This window comes from Vigna unguiculata, chromosome 3 (genome assembly GCF_004118075.2).
Source record: "Vigna unguiculata cultivar IT97K-499-35 chromosome 3, ASM411807v1, whole genome shotgun sequence".
Classification (NCBI taxonomy): domain Eukaryota; kingdom Viridiplantae; phylum Streptophyta; class Magnoliopsida; order Fabales; family Fabaceae; genus Vigna; species Vigna unguiculata.
In genome coordinates, this window is record NC_040281.1 from 15,925,969 (window position 1) to 15,949,424 (window position 23,456).

The following is a 23,456-nucleotide window of genomic DNA, read 5'->3' on the forward strand; positions in this document are numbered from 1 at the left end:
TTGTTGCCGTTACTCTTCAGTTTTCTGTTGAGGTCTATCCTGTAGAGGTACTCCAATTGGATCAGTGATCGATTTCTAGGTTTCGCCGTAAACCTAGTTGGTTACTTCCAATTACGTAAATCATTGGTTCAAACCGCACTCAAAGGTAGGGCATTTCCCATTTTGATAGGAACTTTTGTACCAGAAACAATAGTATCTCCAATTATAGCCCCTCTGGGGTGTAAAATATATTTTTTCTCACCATCCCCATAGTGTATGAGACAAATGGATGCATTTCGATTAGGGTCATATTCTATGGTTACGATTCTACCATATATGTTTTTTCATCCGTCGAAAATCAATTTGACGGTATAGACGCTTATGACCTCCCCCTCTATGCAATGCGGTAATTATTCCTCTGGCATTACGACCTTTACCACAACGATGTTGTCCATAGATTAAATGATTTCGTGGATTGGATTTTACTTGACTGTCTACGGTTCCATTGCGTGTGCTTGGGGTAGAAGTTTTGTATAAATGTATCGCCATGCTATTAAGTATTTTGATTTAAGTTCTTTTCTTTCTAAGAGGTGGAATAGAATAACCCGGTTGAAGCGTAATGATCATACGTCTGTAATGCATTGTATGTCCCATAATAGGTCGTACTCTTCTACCCTTTACCGGGAGTCGATGACTATTCATAACTATTACTTTGACATCAAAGAAGAGTTCGACCCAATGCTTTATTTTTGTCCTAGTTGATCCCGATTCGACATTAAAAGTATATTGATTTTTCCCCAATTACCGAATACTTTTGTCTGTAAATACTGCATATTTTATTCCATTCATAAATTTATTTTCTTCCCTATGAGTTCTAGTCTCAATTAAAATACTATTTTTTACTATTCATATGTTATGATTTGAATATACCACATCAATTCGTTATGTATGGATGATGAGATTCCATTGATACAAAGCCACTCGTTCTTTTTTCTCTGACAGATGGTCAGAACTTCATCTGGGTTCGAATCCTGCTGATAGGTCTACTAGAGATCAGAAATTGTTGAAAAAAGAACAAAAGAAACATCTTGCTTTTTCCAGGCGATCGGAAAAGAAAGAAATAGTGAATTTATTCAAGATAATTATGTACTTACAAAATACTGTCTCAATTCATCATATTTCATCCTATCGAGGATGTGATATGGTTCCAAAGGGTGAACTGGATAGTTCCAATAAGATTTGATTCTTGAACAAAAATTCGATAGACTTTTTGGAGGGAGGGTCCCATTGGCGTGCATCCAGTAGGAATTGAACCTTCGAATTCGCCAATTATGAGTTGGGCGCTTTAACCATTCAGCCATGGATGCTTAGCGGGAATCCTCGTACATGGTGAATATCCAAATTCCAATTGAAGTGAAATCTTTCGGATAAATCAATACAATTAGGAGGATTCGATGAAAGGACATCAATTCAAATCCTGGATTTTCGAATTGAGAGAGATATTGAGAGAAATCAAGAATTCTCGCTATTTCTTAGATTCATGGACCTAATTCAATTCAGCGGGATTTTTCATTCATATTTTTTTCCATCAAGAGAGTTTTATAAAACTCTTGGACTCCCGAATTTGGAGTATCCTACTTTCACGCAATTCATAGGGTTCAACAAGCAATCGATATTTCACGATCAAGTATGTAGTACTCTTTGTAGTAGCGGTCCTTGTATATCGTATTAACAATCGAAAAATGGTCTAAAGAAAAAATCCCTATTTGACAAGGCTTCTTCCTATACCTATGAATTCCATTGGACTCAAAAATGATACATTGGAAGAATCATCTGAGTCTTCCAATATCAATAGGTTGATTGTTCTACTCCTGTATCTTCCAAAAGGAAAAAAGATCTTTGAGAGTTCTTTCCTGGATCTGAAAGAGAGTACTCGGGTTCTCCCAATAACTAAAATGTATATCATAGCAGATCTCACCTGCTCTCACGCATGCAAAACCAAAAATCCATCCATAAACAATATCAAATTATTTTCACACTATCAAAAGCACATCAAATCATCCATAAACAATATCAAATAGAACGACCTGGTATCTACACAATTGCCCTACAATATCAAATAGAAGGACCTGGTATCTACACAATTGCCCTACCTCATGTGTAAGGCGGTCTAGTTAGCTCATCCGTTAATTTAATCTATGAAAAAGTAGAAAATCAGATTTAGTTGTTTAATATGTAAAACTAATAATAAGTCGTAATTGCACACCTCTTTTACACCTTCAAAAGTTAAAAATAACATTTTATCTTTTACAAGACTAAATTGATAATGTCTTAAATTAGTCATTTTTCCGCATTTATTAGGCATTATTTGAATCCAAATTGCGGCCTAGATTTTAATAGAAATTGAGGAATGTCAAGGCAATATGTTCAAGGTCAAGCAATGAACTGAAAAGTTAATGCTACTTAAAGATTATCAATCACCGCAATGCCTCTACTTTTTCATTAAACATACACACATTTTGACCTTTGCCACAGAAAATTGATCAATTTACACCAGACATGACCAACAGCTAATATATATAAACTCGTAAATGATTTGTAATCTATACAGAAACATGTGAAATTGAGTGTGTGGAGAGGAAGAGCTATGCAATTTCAAAAACCTTTACAATGAATTGGCAGCTACAATTACAATGGGTCATCGAACTGATTTGTACCCACAGAAGATTCTCTGTTTGAATAATGGTTACTTTACAAGAATTTCAAGTATTGTGGTGAGTTTGGGCCTTGTGTATCTTCTCAAAAGCAGAGAAGAACATACCACACTAACAGATGACATAGCCATGCATGCACCAGCAAGCCATGGTGGCAGCTGGATCCTCAAAGAAGGGAAGAAAACTCCTGCAGCAACAGGTATAGCAACAACATTGTATGCCATCGCGAATACATAATTCAATCGAATGCGAAAGAAGGTCTTTTTGGAAAGATCAATGGCTGTGATCACATCTTCCAAGTTATCTCTCATCAGCACATAGTTAGCAGCTTCTATAGCCACATCTGTCCCTGCCCCAATTGCCATACCTACATCTGCAGCAGCTAATGCTGGCGAGTCATTGATTCCATCACCAACCATTGCAACTATACTTCCATCTTTTTGGAATGAACGAACAACATCAGCCTTTCCTGCAGGCATAACCTCTGCCCTAACATCTTCAATCCCAACCTGCCACACAACCAATCAACATAATTCTCATACTCATTATATTCCCTTTCAAAGATTTTGGTTTTCTTTTTAAGTACAAGTCCAAATTTTAAATGCATCAAACTGCAAAATTATCACAATGCCATACTTTCTGAGAAAAAGGGAATACTATATATATCTATGTATACAAACCTCTTTGGCAACAGCTCGAGCTGTTCTCCAGTTATCTCCTGTAACCATAACGGGTATGACTCCCATTTTCCGGAGGCCCTCTATAACAACAGAAGCTTCTCTCTTGAGTGGGTCTGCAATCCCTAAGACTCCAGTTAATACATCATCATATGCTACCAGTATCCCTGTCTTTGCACTTTCTTCAAGCTCTACAACAAAATTTTCCACTTCTGTAGAAATCTCTATGCCATTTTCTTCCAGCAGCTTCCGGTTACCGACCTGTTCATATAACGAAAATAGCTCTTAAACCCAATAAAAGATATACTGCCTCAAACAAGCAACTCTCTGGAAAATAGCTTTTACACATAATAAAAGACTTGGCACAATTTACCAAAATACGCTTCCCATCTAGAAAACACTGGACACCCCGTCCTGGAAGAGCAGAGAAGTCTGAGACATCATAAAGCCACCCTGACTTGAACTCCCCAGCATCATTCTTGGTACCACTGACAGGCGAAGACTCATCAAAGAAATGAAAATGGCGGGCATATTGCAATATTGCTTTCCCCAGAGGGTGTTCACTGCTAGCCTGACATTGAAAAAAAAAATTAATAAAATATAGTTGATTCCTCTGCTAGGCATCACAAAAAATGGAAGTGTGAAATTTTCTGACAAACAAATAGGATAAGATGATACAGCGCTAACAATATTTTTCTTAATCTAGTTTCAGAATGCCAGTACTCGTGGGGAAGTTGAGCAGTCTGTGTCGAGGAGGGAGAAAGAAAAGTAGAAAAATATGGCACTCTTATAAATCCTCTATAATTAAATTAAGGCTAGAATAGTGTATTTCCGACAGTACACTATGCAGAATGAGAATCAAAGAAATAACCATCATCAAGAAGTTGAAAGTCACCTCAGCAGAAGCCACCAATGTAAGAAATTCTCCGCGGTCCATTCCTGTGAATACCCTCGCAGCAGTAACAGTGGATTTCCCCTGAGTTAGAGTGCCTGTTTTGTCAAATATGACATATTTCACCTTCTGAGCCCTTTCCAAGGAGTCTCCTCCTTTAATTAACACGCCGTTGTTGGCCCCAACCCCTGTTGCCACCATGACAGCAGTTGGTGTTGCCAAACCAAGTGCACATGGACATGCAATCACCACAACAGATATTGAAAACATAAGGGCAAAAACAAAGTGATTTCCATTTTCTGGCAGCCATTTTTCAGGGTACGCTCCAAGAGCCCCAGCTATATACCTACAATTTTAGACAGAAGTAGTGATAAGCCTTCCAATTACACGTTAGAAACAGGATTTTTTTAAGTATGCAAAACTAGTCAAGCTAATCTTACCAGCACAGTAGTGTCAATAATGACAAAATCACAACCGTAGGAACAAATATGCTTGCTACCTGCAAGCCAAAAGAATCGCACCTGAGTTTGTATCAAATATTTAGTCATTTGGGCGCCAATCAATCACAAGATTATAAAGTCATAGTGTAGCAAGGACAAAAAAAGCTGCTGGAATTATGAGTAAAGACTAAAACCAAAATAAATGAATTCATTAAGTATCCCATTTTATGAACAATTTCACAGAAGGAACTTCAGTGATCAGAGGTGAGGCATCAAAATATTAATCCAACTCTAGAAGCTTAATCAGATTTGCCAATTAACTGGAACCCTAAATCCTTAGTCCTCGGTACTCAAAGAATCTTTTACAATTCAAATCAATTGGCCATCACTTAAAAATCTGAAATTATGCAGTTGTTATTTCTTGATCATCGAGAGACATGAAACATTTCACTTAACTTCAGAACTGAATCATTACCTAATATGTGAAAATGTTTACACAGAGCATGACCAGAATACTTACATAATCAGCAAACTTTTGAATGGGAGCTTTGGACATCTGGGCTGTCTCCACCAAACTAATTATCTGACTCAAAACTGTATCTGATCCTACTTTGGTGGCTTGAATGTGAAGGGCACCATGCATATTAATTGTACCTCCAATAACAGTTGCATTGACCTCCTTCGAAACTGGTGTTGATTCACCAGTCACCATACTCTCATTTACATAACTTGAGCCCCAAGTAACAATGCCATCAGCAGGAATCTTTGTACCAGGAAGAACTTTTATGTGTCACCAGGTAGAACGAGTAAGGAATCTATTTCCCTTTCTTCAATAGTTCTACCACCTAGAAAACAAAAAAATTGTTGGCAAGTTTTCTAATCTGATGCAATGCAATATTAGATTATATATGAAATCCCCTCTAACAGATTTTCCCTCTAAAAATAAAAAATTCAAAACCCAAGCCGTTTCCCCTTTGTTCTCTCGTAAGAAAACAAAACACAACAAACTAAAGTGGCACGCACCTTTATCTTTGACTACCAATAAAGCTGTTGCTGGAGTAAGTTCCACTAGCTTCTTAATAGCATCAGATGTCTTTCCCTTGGCAAGGCACTCCAAATACTTGCCGAGCAATACAAATGTTATAAGCATAGCACTTGTTTCAAAGTATGTTGGAGACCAAAAGCCACAGAAACGAAAAGCCTCCACTATTGTTAATTCGGTTTTTATATTCCAATATATTAATCCAACATGTGATTTCACTGTAAATTACAGTATCACCAATAACACCGTATTTAATTCCGTGAAAATTGGGCTGAATCGAGTAAAATACAACGATAAGACCACAATCGCAATCAAAACGCAGCACTTATAAAACAAGCCAGAAAATTTTCAATTGAACAGAGACGTCTATCAAAAATCCTTTACTATAATAAACAAAATGCTGATCAGAAATTAATTAAAAAACCCAAAATATTATCTCATAAGATCTTCGAATACATTGGGAAAAAAGTAAGATCGCAAAAGGCTTAAGAAAAAATGTGGAGGTGATCAGAATCTGAGTTTGGTAAAGAACCACCTGTTCTTGCCGGTCTTGAACCTCTCCTCGAGGCGCTTCTTGGTCTCCTTGAGAGCGGTGACCTTCTTGTACTTGGAGGAGAGGACGTCGGGGTTGACGGCGTCCTTGAGATCCACGTCCAGCGTGTAGCGCGTGGGCATGAGGTGCTGATAGTTCACCAGCTTCACAAAAGCCTTCACCCTCGATTTCTTCGCCGTCTTCTTGGCGGAGTCTTTCTTGATGACCTTGCTGGGGTACTTCTTGATTCCGGCGACCAGACAGTGGCCGTAGGGGCGCTCCCTGGTTCCGTCGTCGAAGGTCCTGACGATCACCGCCTTCCGCCCTGCATAACGGCCCTGCAGGACGATCACCGCCTTGTTTGGCTTCAGGAACTTCACCATCTTCCTCCGCTCTAGGGTTACGCTTTCCTCTCTGCCGCGATTCTGCACAAATGCCAAAACCCTTTTATCTCTTCTGGGTTTAGGCCTATAGTAATTGGGCCCGTTTGCGTTCTTTCTGGATAATGGGCCTTTCTTGTCTAGAAATGTTTGTTACTTGGTTTACTTCATTTTTTTTTATAAAAAAGTTATTGAAACTAAAGAATAAAAAACAAATATAATTTATTATTTAATTTTAATATCAAATCCAAACCATAACAATATTGATTTAATTTTCGTATATATATATATATATATATATATATATATATTTTATTTATTTATTGTTTTTATAATCTTATCATATGTCATTCTTGTTTTCGATCATAACATCTTTTTCTATAATCCGAAACTATTCATAATTGTCATTTTTTATTTTGATTTTTTATTAATCATATTTATTATTTTATATATCTGTGTTGTATGAGAAAAATAATTTCGTTTTCAAAGTGAAAAGTATATAAATTTATATTTAGATACGGAATAAGTGGTTGTGGTTCATGCTAAACAGTTATATTGTACTTCAAACGTGATCTTTGAGAGGGTCTCTAGGTAAAAGGTGAGATAAAAAATAGTACGTATTTTATTTATGGTATAAATATGTTTTATTTTTCCTAAGGTATTATGTAAAACTGGAAATGGTCTTTAATTGAAACTTTGATATTCATAAGCCATGTACTTTAAAAAATATTGATTTTAATCTTTATTCACTTCTGTCCAATACTAACCATCACTATAACTTGTTCGGTGAAAGAATTAGTCATGTTTGTATTTATTTATTTTAAATTTCTTACACACGAATTAATTACATTAATTAAAGGAAAATGGAAGTTTTATTTTATAGAGGATTCTTCGCATATTTCTTAGGGAAGGAACCTCTACTTTTTCAACACACAATAATGAATATGTGAAAAGAATGATGAAGAACACGTATTCACAACTGCATCCCACGTGTCTATAAGAATTATCTGATTTTACTTTTCAAAAATTGTGTAACCACCAAAAGAATTCAGCAATTCAGACTTCATAAATAAGTGAAATACGCCACATCATAATGTAAAAAAATAAAATAGAACATAAACCTATGTAATATATATATATATATATATATATATATATATATATATATAACGCAAAATTGAAATTAAATTTTACTCAAAACTATCTAATTGTAGAAATATTGAATATATTCTCAATAACATTTAATGTGTCAAACAACAACGATCCCATATGACATCTGAATTATTTACATGTCATTGTCATGAATTTTTTTCTCTGATTCAAATCCCTCATCTTCGATAAACCTCAATGGCAATAGTATAATGGTATTAGATACCTTATAAAAACCCAAAACAATCTCCTTTCGTTTTTATTCACTCCCGAGAAATTTCATCTCAACAAAATTAGTTTGAACGTCTTTTTTAGAAGTGATAAATATTAAAATTTAAAAATAACAATAGGATATGAAACGTTTGCAATTATTATGTTCCTTTCTTTTCAAATCTCCATCTTGATCTTAAAAAAAAAAACACAAGTAGATAATGAAACTAATGTGAATATCACAAAAGTAAATGACTTCTCACATTATATACTCAAAACAACAAAAACGAACAAATAATTGAATCTTGTTGAGGAAACATCAAATTAATTAAGAACTAAATGGGAAGATTGGAGTTGGAGGGAAAATGGGTGGTGAGTTAAGAGCCCCACGTAATTTAGAGGGGAAGCAGAATGAGAGTCTCATGTGATTTAAAGAAAAGAAGAAGGAGAGTCTCACAGAAGAAATAATGTGATGGAGAAGCTCACTAGTATGATGATCAGACGAGTCAAGCTGAGTTAACCAGATTACTCAAAAAAGTCCACAAACCATCAAATGATACAAGAATTAAGTCTGATACAATGAATAAAATATGAACTTTGAAATTGAAGATTGAATCAATAAGAAGATAATATCAAGATTCTCATAGTACAAATCAAGAATTAGAAGATCAACATTGATTGAATAACTAATTAAAGAAATATATGAAGAATATCTACGCGGATTGAAGATTGTGAATGTTGATATGATATTTAAAATCAATCATGAGTAAGAGAATGTCTTGATGGAACACATTCATAACTACAATGGTAATGTGATATGAAGAATGAAAAATTCAAATTGAAGAATTATAAGAAAGGAAGGAATGGATAATTCGAAGAAGCAAATACTCTGAAAGATATATATCAAGACCTTCCATATGAAGCGAGATGAAGATATTAAATATATTCAAGTGAATATACATCAATGGTCATATTATTCAGCGTGCCTATAAATACCAAGACCTAGATGAAGAAGCAGAGAATTATAAGATAGAACGAGCACAAACAAAATTACAAAATACAAGAAGATTCAAAGAGAAAAGATGTTGCGATTATGAAGTCAAATTCAAATTTGTTGAATGAAATAGAGTTATGTGATTAACCACTGTAAAATTATTCACAAAGTGAAGTATACCTTGTGAACTTTATTATTGGTTCTCTCTTAATTGAAAGTTTGGGGGAGGGGAGAGATGGAGAATGATACATGGAGAGGTTGATACTCATGATACTTGGAAGGTTAATACTTGTTGTAACCTAGAGAGGGTACACATTCTATTTAAGGGTTTTGATTAGTGAAATATTTTAAGTAGGTTGCTTTAGGGATTTGATGTAATTTTAGTGTGTGGGGTGAATCAATGTAAATTTGTGTATGCAATTTTTTTTTATACTCTTGTCTTGATTATTTTAAATTGTGCAAAATGTATAAAATGTCTATAACCTCTATTCATCCCCCTTCAAAGAGTCAACTTACACCGACAAGCTTGATTATAATTAATTGCTCATTCCATTTTTTTTCTTCTTTATTTGTGTTTATATTTCTATATCTGAAATCAAATCCTCTTGCTCTTCTTTTTCTTGCTCTTCTTTCTATATGTTACATAAAGAAAGGTGACATGAGGCTTGGGAACAAAATAAAGAAAGACTTTCACTTTAGGACTTCTAATAGTTGGATATTTTTCTATTATACTCAACTTCTTTTTATCATATGACAACATATATAATTCTCTGAATTATTATGTTCTTTTTTTATTATTTATTTCTTATAACTTACTACAATTTATTTTTTTAGCTGTTTGAGTAGTTGCATCAATTTTTTTTTTTTGAATATCAAGTTTATAATTATCTACAAATATGATTTATATGTAATTGTTTACCTATCTGATATGTGATACGTAAAGTAAAGAAACGAGAATGGGGATCTTAAAGAAATAGAAATAGGAGATTGAAAAGGGTTGCAAATATGAAATCCAGAGTCTTATATTTAACATTTAAATGTAGGCATAAAAGTTCTGTCATTCTTTTGACAGTGCAATGCATTCTTAATAGTGAAACAATTTTTGACAAACAAATCTCACTGCTAATAAATAATTTAGTTTTCTAATAAAAATAGTTGAGTTTTTCTTTACAATTTCGATGAGTTCAATTAACTATTTTCTAACGCCTTTAATTTTTATGGCCTCAAATAAGTATTTAGGATATGCTCACACACTACTTTAACATCATTATTATCGTATTGATACAATTATTTATTACAAAAAAAGATAATTACATGTATTTATCTTTAATATATTTTATTTTATATCTGAAACACTTGATTAAATGAAGCAGAAAACTACCTATTTTTTTATGTTGGTTAAAGTACTATATTTCAATTAGTGTTTGATAAAGTGGGTCATTATTTTTTTTCAAACCTAATTAATAGAGCAGTAAAGACGCATCAAAAACATAATGAGACACACACATACAACAAAATTCTGCAATTATCCTGTCAAAAACTATATTATTATAATCTTATCTCTTTTACCTTACTTTTCGAAGAAAATAAATATACCATTATAACATAAACTCATAAGTTAACATCATGGTTGATTTTTTTATTCACAACATTTATTACTATTTTATGGGGCAATATCTTAAGAACACCTCCTTTTTCACAAGAAGAATATATAATATTAATTAATAGTGTAAAGTTTTTAGAAGTGAACAAACCCACATTGTTTTCAAACAAAGTTGTTAACCTTCTTCTGGATTCGGTTAACTAACTACTTATGCTTTCAACCAACATGGAGAAAAGCTTAAGCATATTTATTTTTAAAGCAACAGCATTTAGAATATGATGCAGACACTATACCTAACTGTTGCATATTTTCCAGAAATAAATAAAAATATATGTTCATCTTTCTCTTCATATTTATATTAGCTCAACAAACAAAGCAATTTATAACATATAGTAATTTTGTAATGTATTTCTTACACCTAAACCTGAAATCAAATTACTCTCTCACCCTCCAACTATTTGAGAATTTGTGTAGTACAATTGTACAGTTTAATGTGGACAATACCTATCACAAATTTGACTTGCTGAAGCCATCTATTTCATGGTTTCACATTTTCATACTCTATTCTCACCTTATTTCTTTCTCATATCCGCATTCTTTTTTTTTTTCTGTATCCGATATTTCTATGGTTATTCAATCATATAATAGTTTTGTAATAATTATTTATAATGATATATTAATTGTTCCAAATTTATCATTATTCATACTTTCTTTTATTGTTGTTTTCTTTCATTTTTCAAAAAATAGACAATTTAATGTGCTTGAAAGTTTTGACGAAGAAGAGGTATGAAAAATGATGAAGCAATTCTATTGAGACATTACGACACATTAATTGTGTCATCTGTTAGGCTCTATATGTTACCTACGACGGAACTTCAGAAGACACGAATTTAAAGTGGAAGTACGAAAATCAATGTACTTTTACATGAAAAACGATCCAAATTATATTTTGAATTTTTCTTAAATGCGAAGATTTATATATATATATATATATATATATATATATATATATAATAAACAAATAATAATAAAAGACAATGATAATAATAATGTAAATAATAATAAAATTATTAATATTTTAAAATAATTTATATTAATAATATTTTATTTTAAATATTAAAATAAATTATTATATTACAATTTTATTAATTAAAATAATATTTAATTTATTAGATCAATCACATACTCATCAATTTTTTTCTCAGAATTTATTAATTTCCTTTAATCAAAACTAGCATAAACACATGCATTGATAGTGTATGTGGATATGATTTTTTAAATATGTATAATATTATATTAGTAGATGATGATATTGTAATGTTATTAAGTTAATATATAAAATAAAATTATATTTATTAAAAATAAAGTAAAATATATTAAAAAAGATGAGAGAATAATCATTGATAAATAAACAGACAAGAGAAGAAGTAGAAGATTTTATAAAAAAATTTATAAAAATAACGGTCAATTTTCAAAAATTTAATAAATAATTATATTTTAAAAGGTAAAATTTGTATTTTAAAAAATAAACACAAAAGAAAAAATCCTATTTATATATTATTATAGATAACATCTCTTTACTCCTTAAATTCACTTCCTCAAATGTATCCTCCAATCCGATCACATTCTTAAAAGTTGAGCCATTTTCTTTTCCTTTACAAGAAATCAAAGTTTCAAAAATGCAAATCTCTCAATTTTACTATTTGGTCAATAAATGAACGCCTATCATTTTTTTATGGGAACATGATGAAACCAACCCATCGTTTCTATCCGTTGCCGTTAATTAAATATTTTGAAAATCATGATTTTTTTAAAATTCCTTTCGTTAATCATATTAATTTTTTATTTTAATATATATATATATATATATTAAAATCCTCTTTAATCCTATAAATATGTTTTAAAAATTTAATTTATTAATTAATATTTAATAAAATAAATTTAAAAATTATTGTATGTTAATCTTTTCTATCATAAATAATAATTAAAATAAAAATACTATTACATATTCACATTTTTAAATAAGATAATACAAAATTTAATATATTAAAATATTTTAATTTTAATATTTAATAGATTAGGAAGACAATTTATTTTTATGTCTTTGATACACTGAATTAACAGATCTAATTAGTTAAAAATACCAACTTAATCCATCAAATTATAACGAACTGACAAACTGGTAAATTAGATTTAACCTATTTTATTATCGTTACTTTTTTATCTAATAATTTTGATTAGAAATGAATTTTATAACATTTAACTTCCTATTAAAAGATTTGGTGTGTACATTACATTAATTATATAATTTGGATTTCGGTTAATGAAATAAAATTAAGTTAAATGTAATTGAAGTAGAAAGAGAAGGGTAGTTTTTATAGTCATTTACACATTTCTATTGATTATGAATTTCACTTTTAAATCTAAAATAATATTTTTTTTCCCTTATCACTTTCTCCATGTATGTTTGACCAAAGACTATTCTTGCTCGTGGTACTACGAACTTCAGTAATTGCATAAGCATTTTCGTTTATCGATTTTTCGGTGCTCGAATCATTCCTACGACATGTTAATCAATAGGTAAATGTTAATTATACTACAGATAACTGGTGAACCTACGTATATTAAATTTATTATCAAATATATGGAAAAAATATATTTTGCCCCCCTAATTTCCTAATCTCGACCTCCCTAACTTTGTTCTTCTTATTTTTTTTTTAAAGATTGATCGATCGATACTTATTATTAAATTGCATGATGATAATTATTATTAATTTATATTATTTGAAATCTAAATTATTTCTCGTGACTTAAGGTCTTATGTTCATTATAGCTATAGATGTCAACGAAATTAGTAGGGTACAGGTGATAATTTAGGGTAGAGGTGATAATGTTTTAATTGGTAAGGGTATCCTTTATGCGGGTACACATAAATTTTTTTAATATCCACAAATATCTACGGGTACCTGCGGGTATTTACAAAAGAAAAATCTAATATTTAACAATATATCTTAACCATAAATTCAAATAAAAATACAATGCATAACATTCATAAATTATAAACAAATTGCAAATAACCTATTTAAACCGTGTTGAATGACAATTTACAAAGAAATACAGACTTTCTGAAACCAATTGATAAAAATAATCTATTCAAAATCAATGTATTAATGTTTTAATCACGTTTTTTTAAATTAGAGTATAACAGGTACAGGTATGCACGGGTACGGATACTATGATACTTGTACCCGTTATCTGCAGGTATCCATTTACAATACCGATTTTCTATCTGTTGCGGGTTTTATTTGCGAATACCCACAAATTCAATTTTTTTTTTACATCTCTAATTACCAGCTAACATAATGTTAGTTATCCAAATTTATATTATTTTGGATTAATTATTTAAATATTATTACATCACTAAATATTATTAATCAATTATTTAGAGTTATTCCAGACTTATCTACATAAAAACTTATGAAAAAGTTATAAATATACACCAACATTTATAACATAAATATTATTGTTAGAGAAAGGGTTAAACATTATTTTGTATTAAGTACTAAATCAATTAAGTATAAATATATGATTATACTTAGTCTAAAAGTCAATGTTTAATCTCAATAATAAATTATGTAAGATATAAAGTGACTTGTCTAACAAACTATACAATATTATGTAATCTTATTTGATGTTCGATAAAACACAAATACTTTCAAATGATAAAGAACAAAGAAATGGACTTATCTCGTACTAAAATGAAAAATACATAAAAGGTTATTCTATGTTGTAGGGAATGTCTACCACTTTTGTCTAACATAAGAAATTCGTTAGACAAAGACAAGTCACATGAAAATGATCTCTTGAATAAAGAGTTAAATATATCTTTCCTCACCATCCTTGAAAAAAAATTGTCAACTTTGGAAGAGTTGTCTACTTCACACATCACTACCATTTAAGATAAATCAAGTAAATGCACACTCTTCAAGAAGGAGATAAGTACATATAGTTATTGGGATGTGTTCAATCGGCAAGCTAGAGGAGAGTGACAATCTTACATGTGTCTTCAAATGGTCAACCTCTCTAATGAACAAAAGAGTGATCAATGATCACTAATCATACCAACTATCTATCTTGGCCACTAGTAGTTGTTTGGAAAAGAATACTCAGTTATTAGCCATGAGTGGATGCTACTAAAATAATACTTATGTTAAGTAAGGAGTAACTTGTTAAAAGAATACTTATTTAAGTGGCTTGTGAAATAATACTTGAACCATAAGTGACTTGGTAAAAGAATACTTAAACAAGGTCAATTATGAGTGGTTGGAAGCTAAAAGAATACTCAAATTAAGCCAGAAGTGGCTTGTAAAAGAATACTTAAGTGGACCATGAGCAACTTGTTGAAAGAACATTCAAGGAGTTAACCACAAAGAATATTCACATTGTACGTCATAGTGTTATGCTCAGTAGAACTTAATTAGTTGATTAAGAACTAAACACAGTTTGTATGATTAGACTAACTAGTATATAAATATTGTAATCTTTCTCTATATCTCTTTTTGTTTCATTTTTTTTTCTCTAACATAAAAGAAGAGTTGTTAAGTGAACATGTAAATCTAAAACATTTTAGTAAGTAATTGAATTGAGTTAATAGTTATGTCTACTACATGTTGTCAAACATAATTATTTTCAATTTATTACTTAATATACAAAATCATTGTTTGAACACTACCAATTAGACAATATATGCAAAAGGTCTCAAAAATTTTAAAAAAATAATATTTCCTTCTTGTTTTCTATTTTCATAACTATTCATTTTTTTACTTTTTTTGGTGCATTTATGTCTTGTTAACTTGAGCTTTGAAGTGTCTTTGTAGACACACTATCTCATCCCAACCAATGAAGCATGAAGGAGACATTTGGATAGTTACGACAAAAATAAGTAGTTAAAGATCAACAAAAGGTGCATATGTCAATCTAATAAGCACATATCGACCTTGTAATTGCAAGAAACACAAATAATAATGAAGAGGCAATGGACACCAAAAGTGCATGAGAACCATGCTAATAAGATAACATTGTTGGTTGAGGTTCATAAGGAGCTAACAAAAGTCAAGAAGCAAAATGCTAAAGAAATTTAAGGAGGAAGTTAGAGAACACCTCCAAAGCCCAAATGAAAACTATGACAAGGTGGTTGGAAAAGTATTCTAGGTCACCCCATCCCAACTACATCAATACTCCCCTGGGATAGGCTTAAAGCACTCGAAAAATGGTATTATAGATGCAAAAACTAACGCAAACCTCTTTGATTATCGAATTATCCTGTTGATGCCTTTTCACATACAAAATAATGGAAACTACATTTTCATTGAATTGGAAGGTTGATTGCCTCCACCCAAAAAGGAAAATACATCAGATAACTTTCACTGATGCAAACTTCAATGTCACAAACGACCATCATAGTAGAAGTAAAAAACCTTTTTATGATAAAAAATGGTAGTTAAGTAGGAGAGCTCTCAATAAACATACTTTATTGAAAAACTTTCAAAAAATTAGAATTATCTAAAAGTGTTATTCAATCATCCAAAACTAAATTGCTAACTTGTTTAGAGAAAATGTCTATAAAACTTATTTTCAAAAATAAAATATTAGTTAAGAAGCAACTTTTTTCTCTCACAATTCTTTGTTCCATTCACAAAATTAAAGATCAAAACTTGATGATATAGTTAAATGATTCAAATTAAAAGTAAATTATTTGAAATATTAATGCATATAAAGGAAGGAGAATAAGTTTATTTGGTTTTATATATATAAAAAGGGAAATACCTTGGTTTAAATCCTATTTTATGTTGGGAAAAACACATCATCAATTAGGAACATTACCGTCTTTACCCTCAAGAATCACTCTATTATCAGATAAACAAGATAAACACAAGAAATACATTAATATAATGCGGAAATTCCAAATATGGATAAAAAAACCATGACTATTCTCCAAAGATAACTAGAGAATAATCACTATGTGCAAACTTTTACAAGACACAAAAACACTCTCAATCCTTTGACCCTAAGTACACCCACATTCTCTAGAGTAAGAATTTAATTATACCTCACAATACCCTAATGCAAGAGTATAAGAATAGCCAAACACTAGCTCAAAGTATCTTTGACTTCGGGCAAGGAACATCATAAACTTAGAGTCTATTATATAGTCACTAACACTCATTCCCTAGCTTATCCTAAGCAATATGGGACCTTTCAAGATGTATTATTTTCATCAGCCCAACATTCTCCACCCTGATTAAAATAAATACATATTTATTGTTTATACCAACAATCATATTCCACCATAAAGAGAAAGAGTATACTCACTTGCAATTAAACCATCATAAAAGATGCCACATGTTACAATTCTCTACTATTAGACCTGACCATTGTCAGCTTAAGGGTAAAACAAGCAAAACACTCGCTTGAGACCTCCAGCAAAAGAATGCCTAAATTTTTTTTTGTATAATTACTGATTTGGTACCCCAACTTTTTGGTAAAGTTCAATTTGGTAGCCATACTTTTGGTTTGTTCAATTTAGTACCCCAATTATCTAAAGAGATTCAATTTGGTCCTCTCCGTTAAGTTGGAGTTAACACCGTGTCCGTACAGGACACGTGTCAAGCCATGGAATTTTTAATTTTTTAAAAAAAAAATAAAAAAAAAATATTTTTTTCAAAAAATTAAAAAACTGCCATGTGTTAATTTATCATCATGCCACGTGGCAGCTTACAATCATGACATTTGACAGTGGTAATAATTGTTTTCAATTTAGTACCCAAATTTAAATTTTTGGTTCAATTTAGTACCCCAATTTTTTAAAATGATCTAATTTCGTCCTTTCCAATTTGAGACCAAATTAGTAAATAAACTTAATTACAACTTATATATACATGTTACAATAACTTTTTCTAATATATACATCAAATCATTTCACCTAAGTACTTACATTATTTTATTTTTTACATTTTAACCTTTGTAATTATTTACACATGAAATTTTTTACACTTGTAGAAAATAAAATAATTTGAATATTTAGGTGTAGTGATTTGATGTATAAATTCAAAATAATTATTTTAACATGTATATATAAGTTATAATTAAACTTAGTTACTAATTTGATCTCAAATTGAAACAGACGAAATTGGATCATTTTAAAAAATTGGGTACTAAATTGAACCAAAAATTTAAATTGGGGTACTAAATTGAAAACAACTATTATCACTACCACATGTCATGATTGTAAGTTGCCACGTGGCACGATGATAAACTAACACGTAGCAGTTTTTAAATTTTTTGAAAAAAAAATATTTAAAAAAAAAATTATTAAAAAAAATAAAAAATTTCATGGCTTGACAAGTGTCCTGTACGGACACGGTGTTAACTTCAACTTAACGTAGAAGACCAAATTGAATCTCTTTAGATAATTGGGTACTAAATTGAACAAACTAAGAGTATGAGTACCAAATTGAACTTTACCAAAAAATTGGAGTACCAAATTAGTAATTATACCAAAAATTTTCTACTACTAATATTTCTGTTAAATTAATTATAAAATTATGTTTAAGAAAAAATGTCTCAAAAGTTTTTTAGTACTAATATACCTCTATTAAATTAATTATAAAATTATATTTAAGAATAATAAAGTCTAAAAAATATTTTATTATTAATATAGTTCTATTAAATTAGTTATAAGGTTATGTTTGAGAATAAAATTTAATTAAATTATTATTATTGTCTGTTAATTTTTGTTGGTATTAAAAATGATAATTAATTAGTTAAAATCATTTTTAGTAAATTATAATTTTGATCATGAAAAAGAGAATGATTAGATATCTTTATTCTCTAATAAGTTATAATTAATCTAAATTTTATTTTCTTTTTTTTATCTCTATGGGACTTTTATTGTCTCTCCTTACTTTCTTCTCTTCTTCTAAGAGTTACTTTTTAGGGTTTTGGCATATTATATTCATAGAATTTCATCTTAGTTCTCATGTTGTCTATGTGTACCAATTTTTTCATCCTTATTTCTAGTTAGTATATTTTTTCTTTCTATTTGTATTGTTGTTATTTTTATTTTGTTTTGGATTTGTATTAGAATTATAAATGCGTTTCTTTTGTCCAATTTTGTTTTTTCAGTACTTTTCGATTTACGGGTTTCCAAATTTTTTTTTCTTACATATATCTTGTCCACTTACTATCGAGTGAGTTGATTAGGAAGAACAATAATTTTTTTGAATTATTTTTATTAATAATTAATATAAAAATAAACTTTGCAGGTTTGTAAAAAAGTTGAGACTTAGTTGGAGAAAGATATTACAAGTCTACTATCAAGTTTACTTTCTTGACAACTAAAATAAGGTTTTATTGTTTTAATTCATTCGTTTTATATACGTATCTTTCGTAGTATTTTATATATTATAATTTTTTATTTCGTATAAAAATATATTGATATGTTAACTAAAAAATTTGAATCAGACTATTAAAATATCCAAAAGAAGATAAGAATTAAGGCTCTAATTGCATCACAAAAAAAAGCTATGAATAAATTTATAAACATATATAAGAAAAATGAATTAGAAAATACATGTGAGTGCTCTTTGAATGAACAAGATAATAATAATATAGACATAGGTGAAAACAACAACAAGGAAAGAGAAGTAGTTGAGAATGGAATTGTAAAATCTCTATAATAATAATAATTTAGAATTGATTACTTTTTGTATATTATAGATAAAGCAATTACCACACTTCAAAGTAGATTTGAAAATTTTAAAATATATGAAGATATTTTTGATTTTTTATTTAGTGTTAAAAAATTAAAGTTACTATATTGTACATTTTTTAAAGAAAAATGCATAAACCTTGAAAAATCTTTAAAATATGATAATTTGTTAGATATTGATAGATTTGCTTTATTTTCAGAATTAAATATTTTGAGAGAAATTATAGGTTTAGAAAATGATAAACCAATTGACATTCTTAATTATATAAAAAATATATATTCTTTTCCAAATGCATATATAGCTTATAGAACCATGTTAACAATTTCGGTGTTAGTTGTTCCAAGCGAGAGGAGTTTCTCAAATTGAAAGATAATAAAAACTTATTTAAGATCAACCATGTCGTCTCAAGAAAGATTTAACAGATTAGTCGTATTATCAATTGAAAAAGAATTGCTAAGTGAAATTAATTACGACAATTTAATAAATAAGTTTGCATAAAAAAGCACGAAAAATAAATTTTAAATAAAAGGCCTCATGTTTTAAATTTGCTTAGGGCCTATTTTTTTAAGTTTGCTTTAGGCCTCTCATACTCTTGAGCTACCCTGGAACTGACCAACTAGAAGTTGCCACGCTATCTCCTTCTTCCTTAAGCAGATTTGCAACACAACCAACATTCTTCATCGCGCACCATCACATGAACAACATCGGACCCTACACCAGCAACCTTCGTCGGAGAACCAGCCACCACCGCACCACCATAACACCTCAACACAACCCTCACCAACCACATAACACCATCGTGCAAGCCATGAAATACCACCGCTACATCGGACCTTCATTGCATCCGCATGAGCCACCACACATGCTGCAAGTGCACTCCATGCAAGCCCATATCTATAAGCTACCCAACACGAACAAGATCTGTAAACTGCAAAGCACTTCCTCCAAACACATGTTGCAAACCACGACTCACATTGACCAAATTTCCATCGTACGTCACTTATTAGGCCACGTGAGCACCAACTACGACCTCCTTTGAAGATCTAGGAGCATCTTATCACACGCGAACTCCATTGTAGATCCAACACGCCTCATCGTCTTCACACAAACAAGAACTTGGTTGCCAATTCACCACGCCAACACAATGTTGACAATGATCCTTTCATCAAATTTCTCATTGCAACTTCAACAAACAACGATAATTCTTCAACAATAAGGAATTAATCTTTTTTTTATATGGAAGATCATCCTTATATAATGCTATACTTTCTCATTTCTACCAAATGGAGACTTAGACTCACTTGGACTCCCAACAATCTCCCCCTCAAATATGAGTCCCTCCCACATTGGTACATTCTTCATCCAGTGGAAGCAACCACGAGTACCCCTTATCGTACCATTGTTCTTCTTAACTGAACACGCTTACCTAAAACCCTTGCTAGAAAGACTTCCGCAAGGACCATATTGTACTTGTCTAAGCTGATTACCAAAACTAACCACTAGCTTTAATACCACTTGTTGGGAAAAAAATATCATCAATAAAAATATTGCAGTCTTTACCCTCAAGAATCACTCTATTAACAAATAAATGAGATAAAAATAAGGAACATAAGAATATAACGTGGAAACTCCAAATACGAAAAAAAAAACATGACTATTGTCCAAAGACAACTAGAGAATAATCACTATATGCAAATTTTTACAACACATAGAAAACACTCTTAACCCTTTAACCCCAAGTACACCCACACTCTCCAGAGTAAAAATTTAACTATACCTCACAACACCCTACTACAAGAGTATAAGAAAATTCAAATACTAGCTCAAAATGTCTTTGACTTGGGATAAGAAATATCATGGACTTAGAGTTCATTATATAGTCACTAACATCCAATCCTTAGTTTATCCTAGGCAATATGAGACTTATCAAGACATTATTTTCATCAGCACAACATTTTATTATATATTTGAAGTATTTATATTATTTTGTAAACTTTATATAAGTGTTTTTCCACATTGTCAATAGAAAAAAAGAGAACCTATTTCAAATTCTTATTCATTTCTTTCATTTTCTTTTCTAAAGGAAGAATACCGTTATGTGGATGCAAATGAACATTAATTGTTGAAGCATTCATCTGTCTCATATTGGAAAGTGTTTGCCCATTCTAAACATAAAAAGGAAAAAAATACTGGATTAGGTTATGGCATGCAAATGTGAGAAAAAAGTTGTTTTTGTGGAAAGCACACTTATGATAATGTGGCACATAGCACACTGTTGTGGGTGGAAGATAAGGTATTGCAGAGTTTCCCTTTAGTAGTTTTGATTTTGGTTTAGGTTAGTGGAACGTGTATCTTCATACTACCATTTTTGTGATAAGAGGTAGTGGAGAAAAATGTCACCCTTCCAACAAAATTTGTCACGTACAATGAGAAAAAAAGCGCTTTTTTTCTCTTCATTTTTCACACTCAACCATTTCGCGGGACCAATGTTTGGATGTTTATTAACCCATTTCATCATTCTTTACTTTCAAAAGCAATCACGTAATCAAGCACTTACAAAATGAGAGGAGGATCATTCACAAAAGATTGAGACAAAGTTACATTCTTATCTTTTTTTTTTTCTTTTTAAATATTATTGATGCATATGGTTTGAGATTGAGACTTATGTAATTGTATTTATGATACTTTAGAAATTATATTTTTATAATTAAAACACAATGATTTCTTATTAAATAATGAATTAAATTAAAGTTAAAGTTTTTCATAATTTTGTACATTTTTAATTGTGTTTCTATTAAATCAAATTTGTTTAATATATTGGATAATAAAAAGATTTATATTTTCAATAAAGGTTTTATAGTTTATTTTAATTGGATAACATGGTATCATCATCATCATATTTATTTATATATGTTAAGAGATGTGATGTCTTGTAATTAATACAAAATAATATTGAAATTAATGTAAAATGATGACAAATAAATTTTGTTTGTTTATATAATTGTATATTAATCACAAAACTTTATCCTTCTTAATACATAAAGACAAATAAATAAAATGACGAAACAAAATAATAATTACGCCACCTTATTAAAAAAAATTAAACATTTTAAGATACTTAAAATTTAATTAAAGATTAAATAATTTGCATATTTTTTATATGCATAATTAAGATAATAAGTTAAATTTTAGGTTTAAATATTAATTTAGTTATAATATTCGTTCAATTTTTTTCAATTAGGTTATAATATATTTTTTTTCAATTTGGTCATAATATTCATAAATTTTGTTCAATTTGGTCATTTTTTATAACACTGTTAAAATAGTTGATGGATTATGAACAATGACTCTCATGTGTCATCTTGTGTGTTTTTTTTTTATTTTTTATTTAAAAAAAATGTCTATGTGTCAAGCTAATATCATGTCATGTGTTAGGATCAATTTTGCTCAATTTGATCTTGATATTCGTTATTTTTGTTCAATTTGGTCTCAATTTTTTTAAATTGAGCAATTTTGTCCTCCTCCAAATTGAAACCAAATTTAATTTTTATATGAATGTTATATTGATATTTTTTTTTTAAATTTATACTTTTATTAAATATTTTTTTTATGGTAAGAGAAGGTTTAAAATTAGAACGAATATCTTAAAAGTAAAAAACAACACCATTGTTTTAAAAAGTTAAGAGGTTAAAAATCACATAAAGTATTAAAAATCACTTAAACATTATACTAATCATTTATATTACTTTATATTATGTTTAGGTCAAAAAATTAAATTTGGTCTCAATTTGAGAAAAGACAAAATTGCTCCATTTAAATAAAAATTGGAACCAAATTGGACAAAAATAACGAATATCAAGACCAAATTAAATATAGAAAACTAACCCTAACACATGACATGATATTGCCTTGACACATTGACATTTTTTTTAAATAAAAAATAAGTAAAAAGTAAAAAAAAATAAAAATACCACGAAACGACATATGGCAGTTACTATTCATACTCCGTTAACTATTCTAATGGTGAACAAAATTGAAGAATATTAAGATCAAATTGAACAAAAAAATAGGGT

The 23,456-nt window shown here is 29.9% G+C and overlaps 1 protein-coding gene and 1 pseudogene across 1 annotated transcript; both read right to left on the reverse strand.

Moving 5' to 3' along the window:
• Window positions 1-2,526: 2,526 nt before the first annotated feature.
• On the reverse strand, window positions 2,527-5,969 carry LOC114177669 (annotated as a pseudogene).
• A 100-nt stretch (window positions 5,970-6,069) lies between these two features.
• LOC114177671 (60S ribosomal protein L27) lies at window positions 6,070-6,722 on the reverse strand. Its single transcript, XM_028063120.1, has one exon. It carries the CDS (start codon window positions 6,657-6,659, stop codon window positions 6,252-6,254), a length of 408 nt encoding a protein of 135 aa, XP_027918921.1. The 5' UTR covers window positions 6,660-6,722; the 3' UTR covers window positions 6,070-6,251.
• Between the last annotated feature and the right edge of the window lie 16,734 nt (window positions 6,723-23,456).

Excerpts from the sequence above, each read along its gene's own strand:
- LOC114177671 (XM_028063120.1), bottom strand. The coding sequence starts at position 6,659 with ATGGTGAAGTTCCTGAAGCCAAACAAGGCGGTGATCGTCCTGCAGGGC.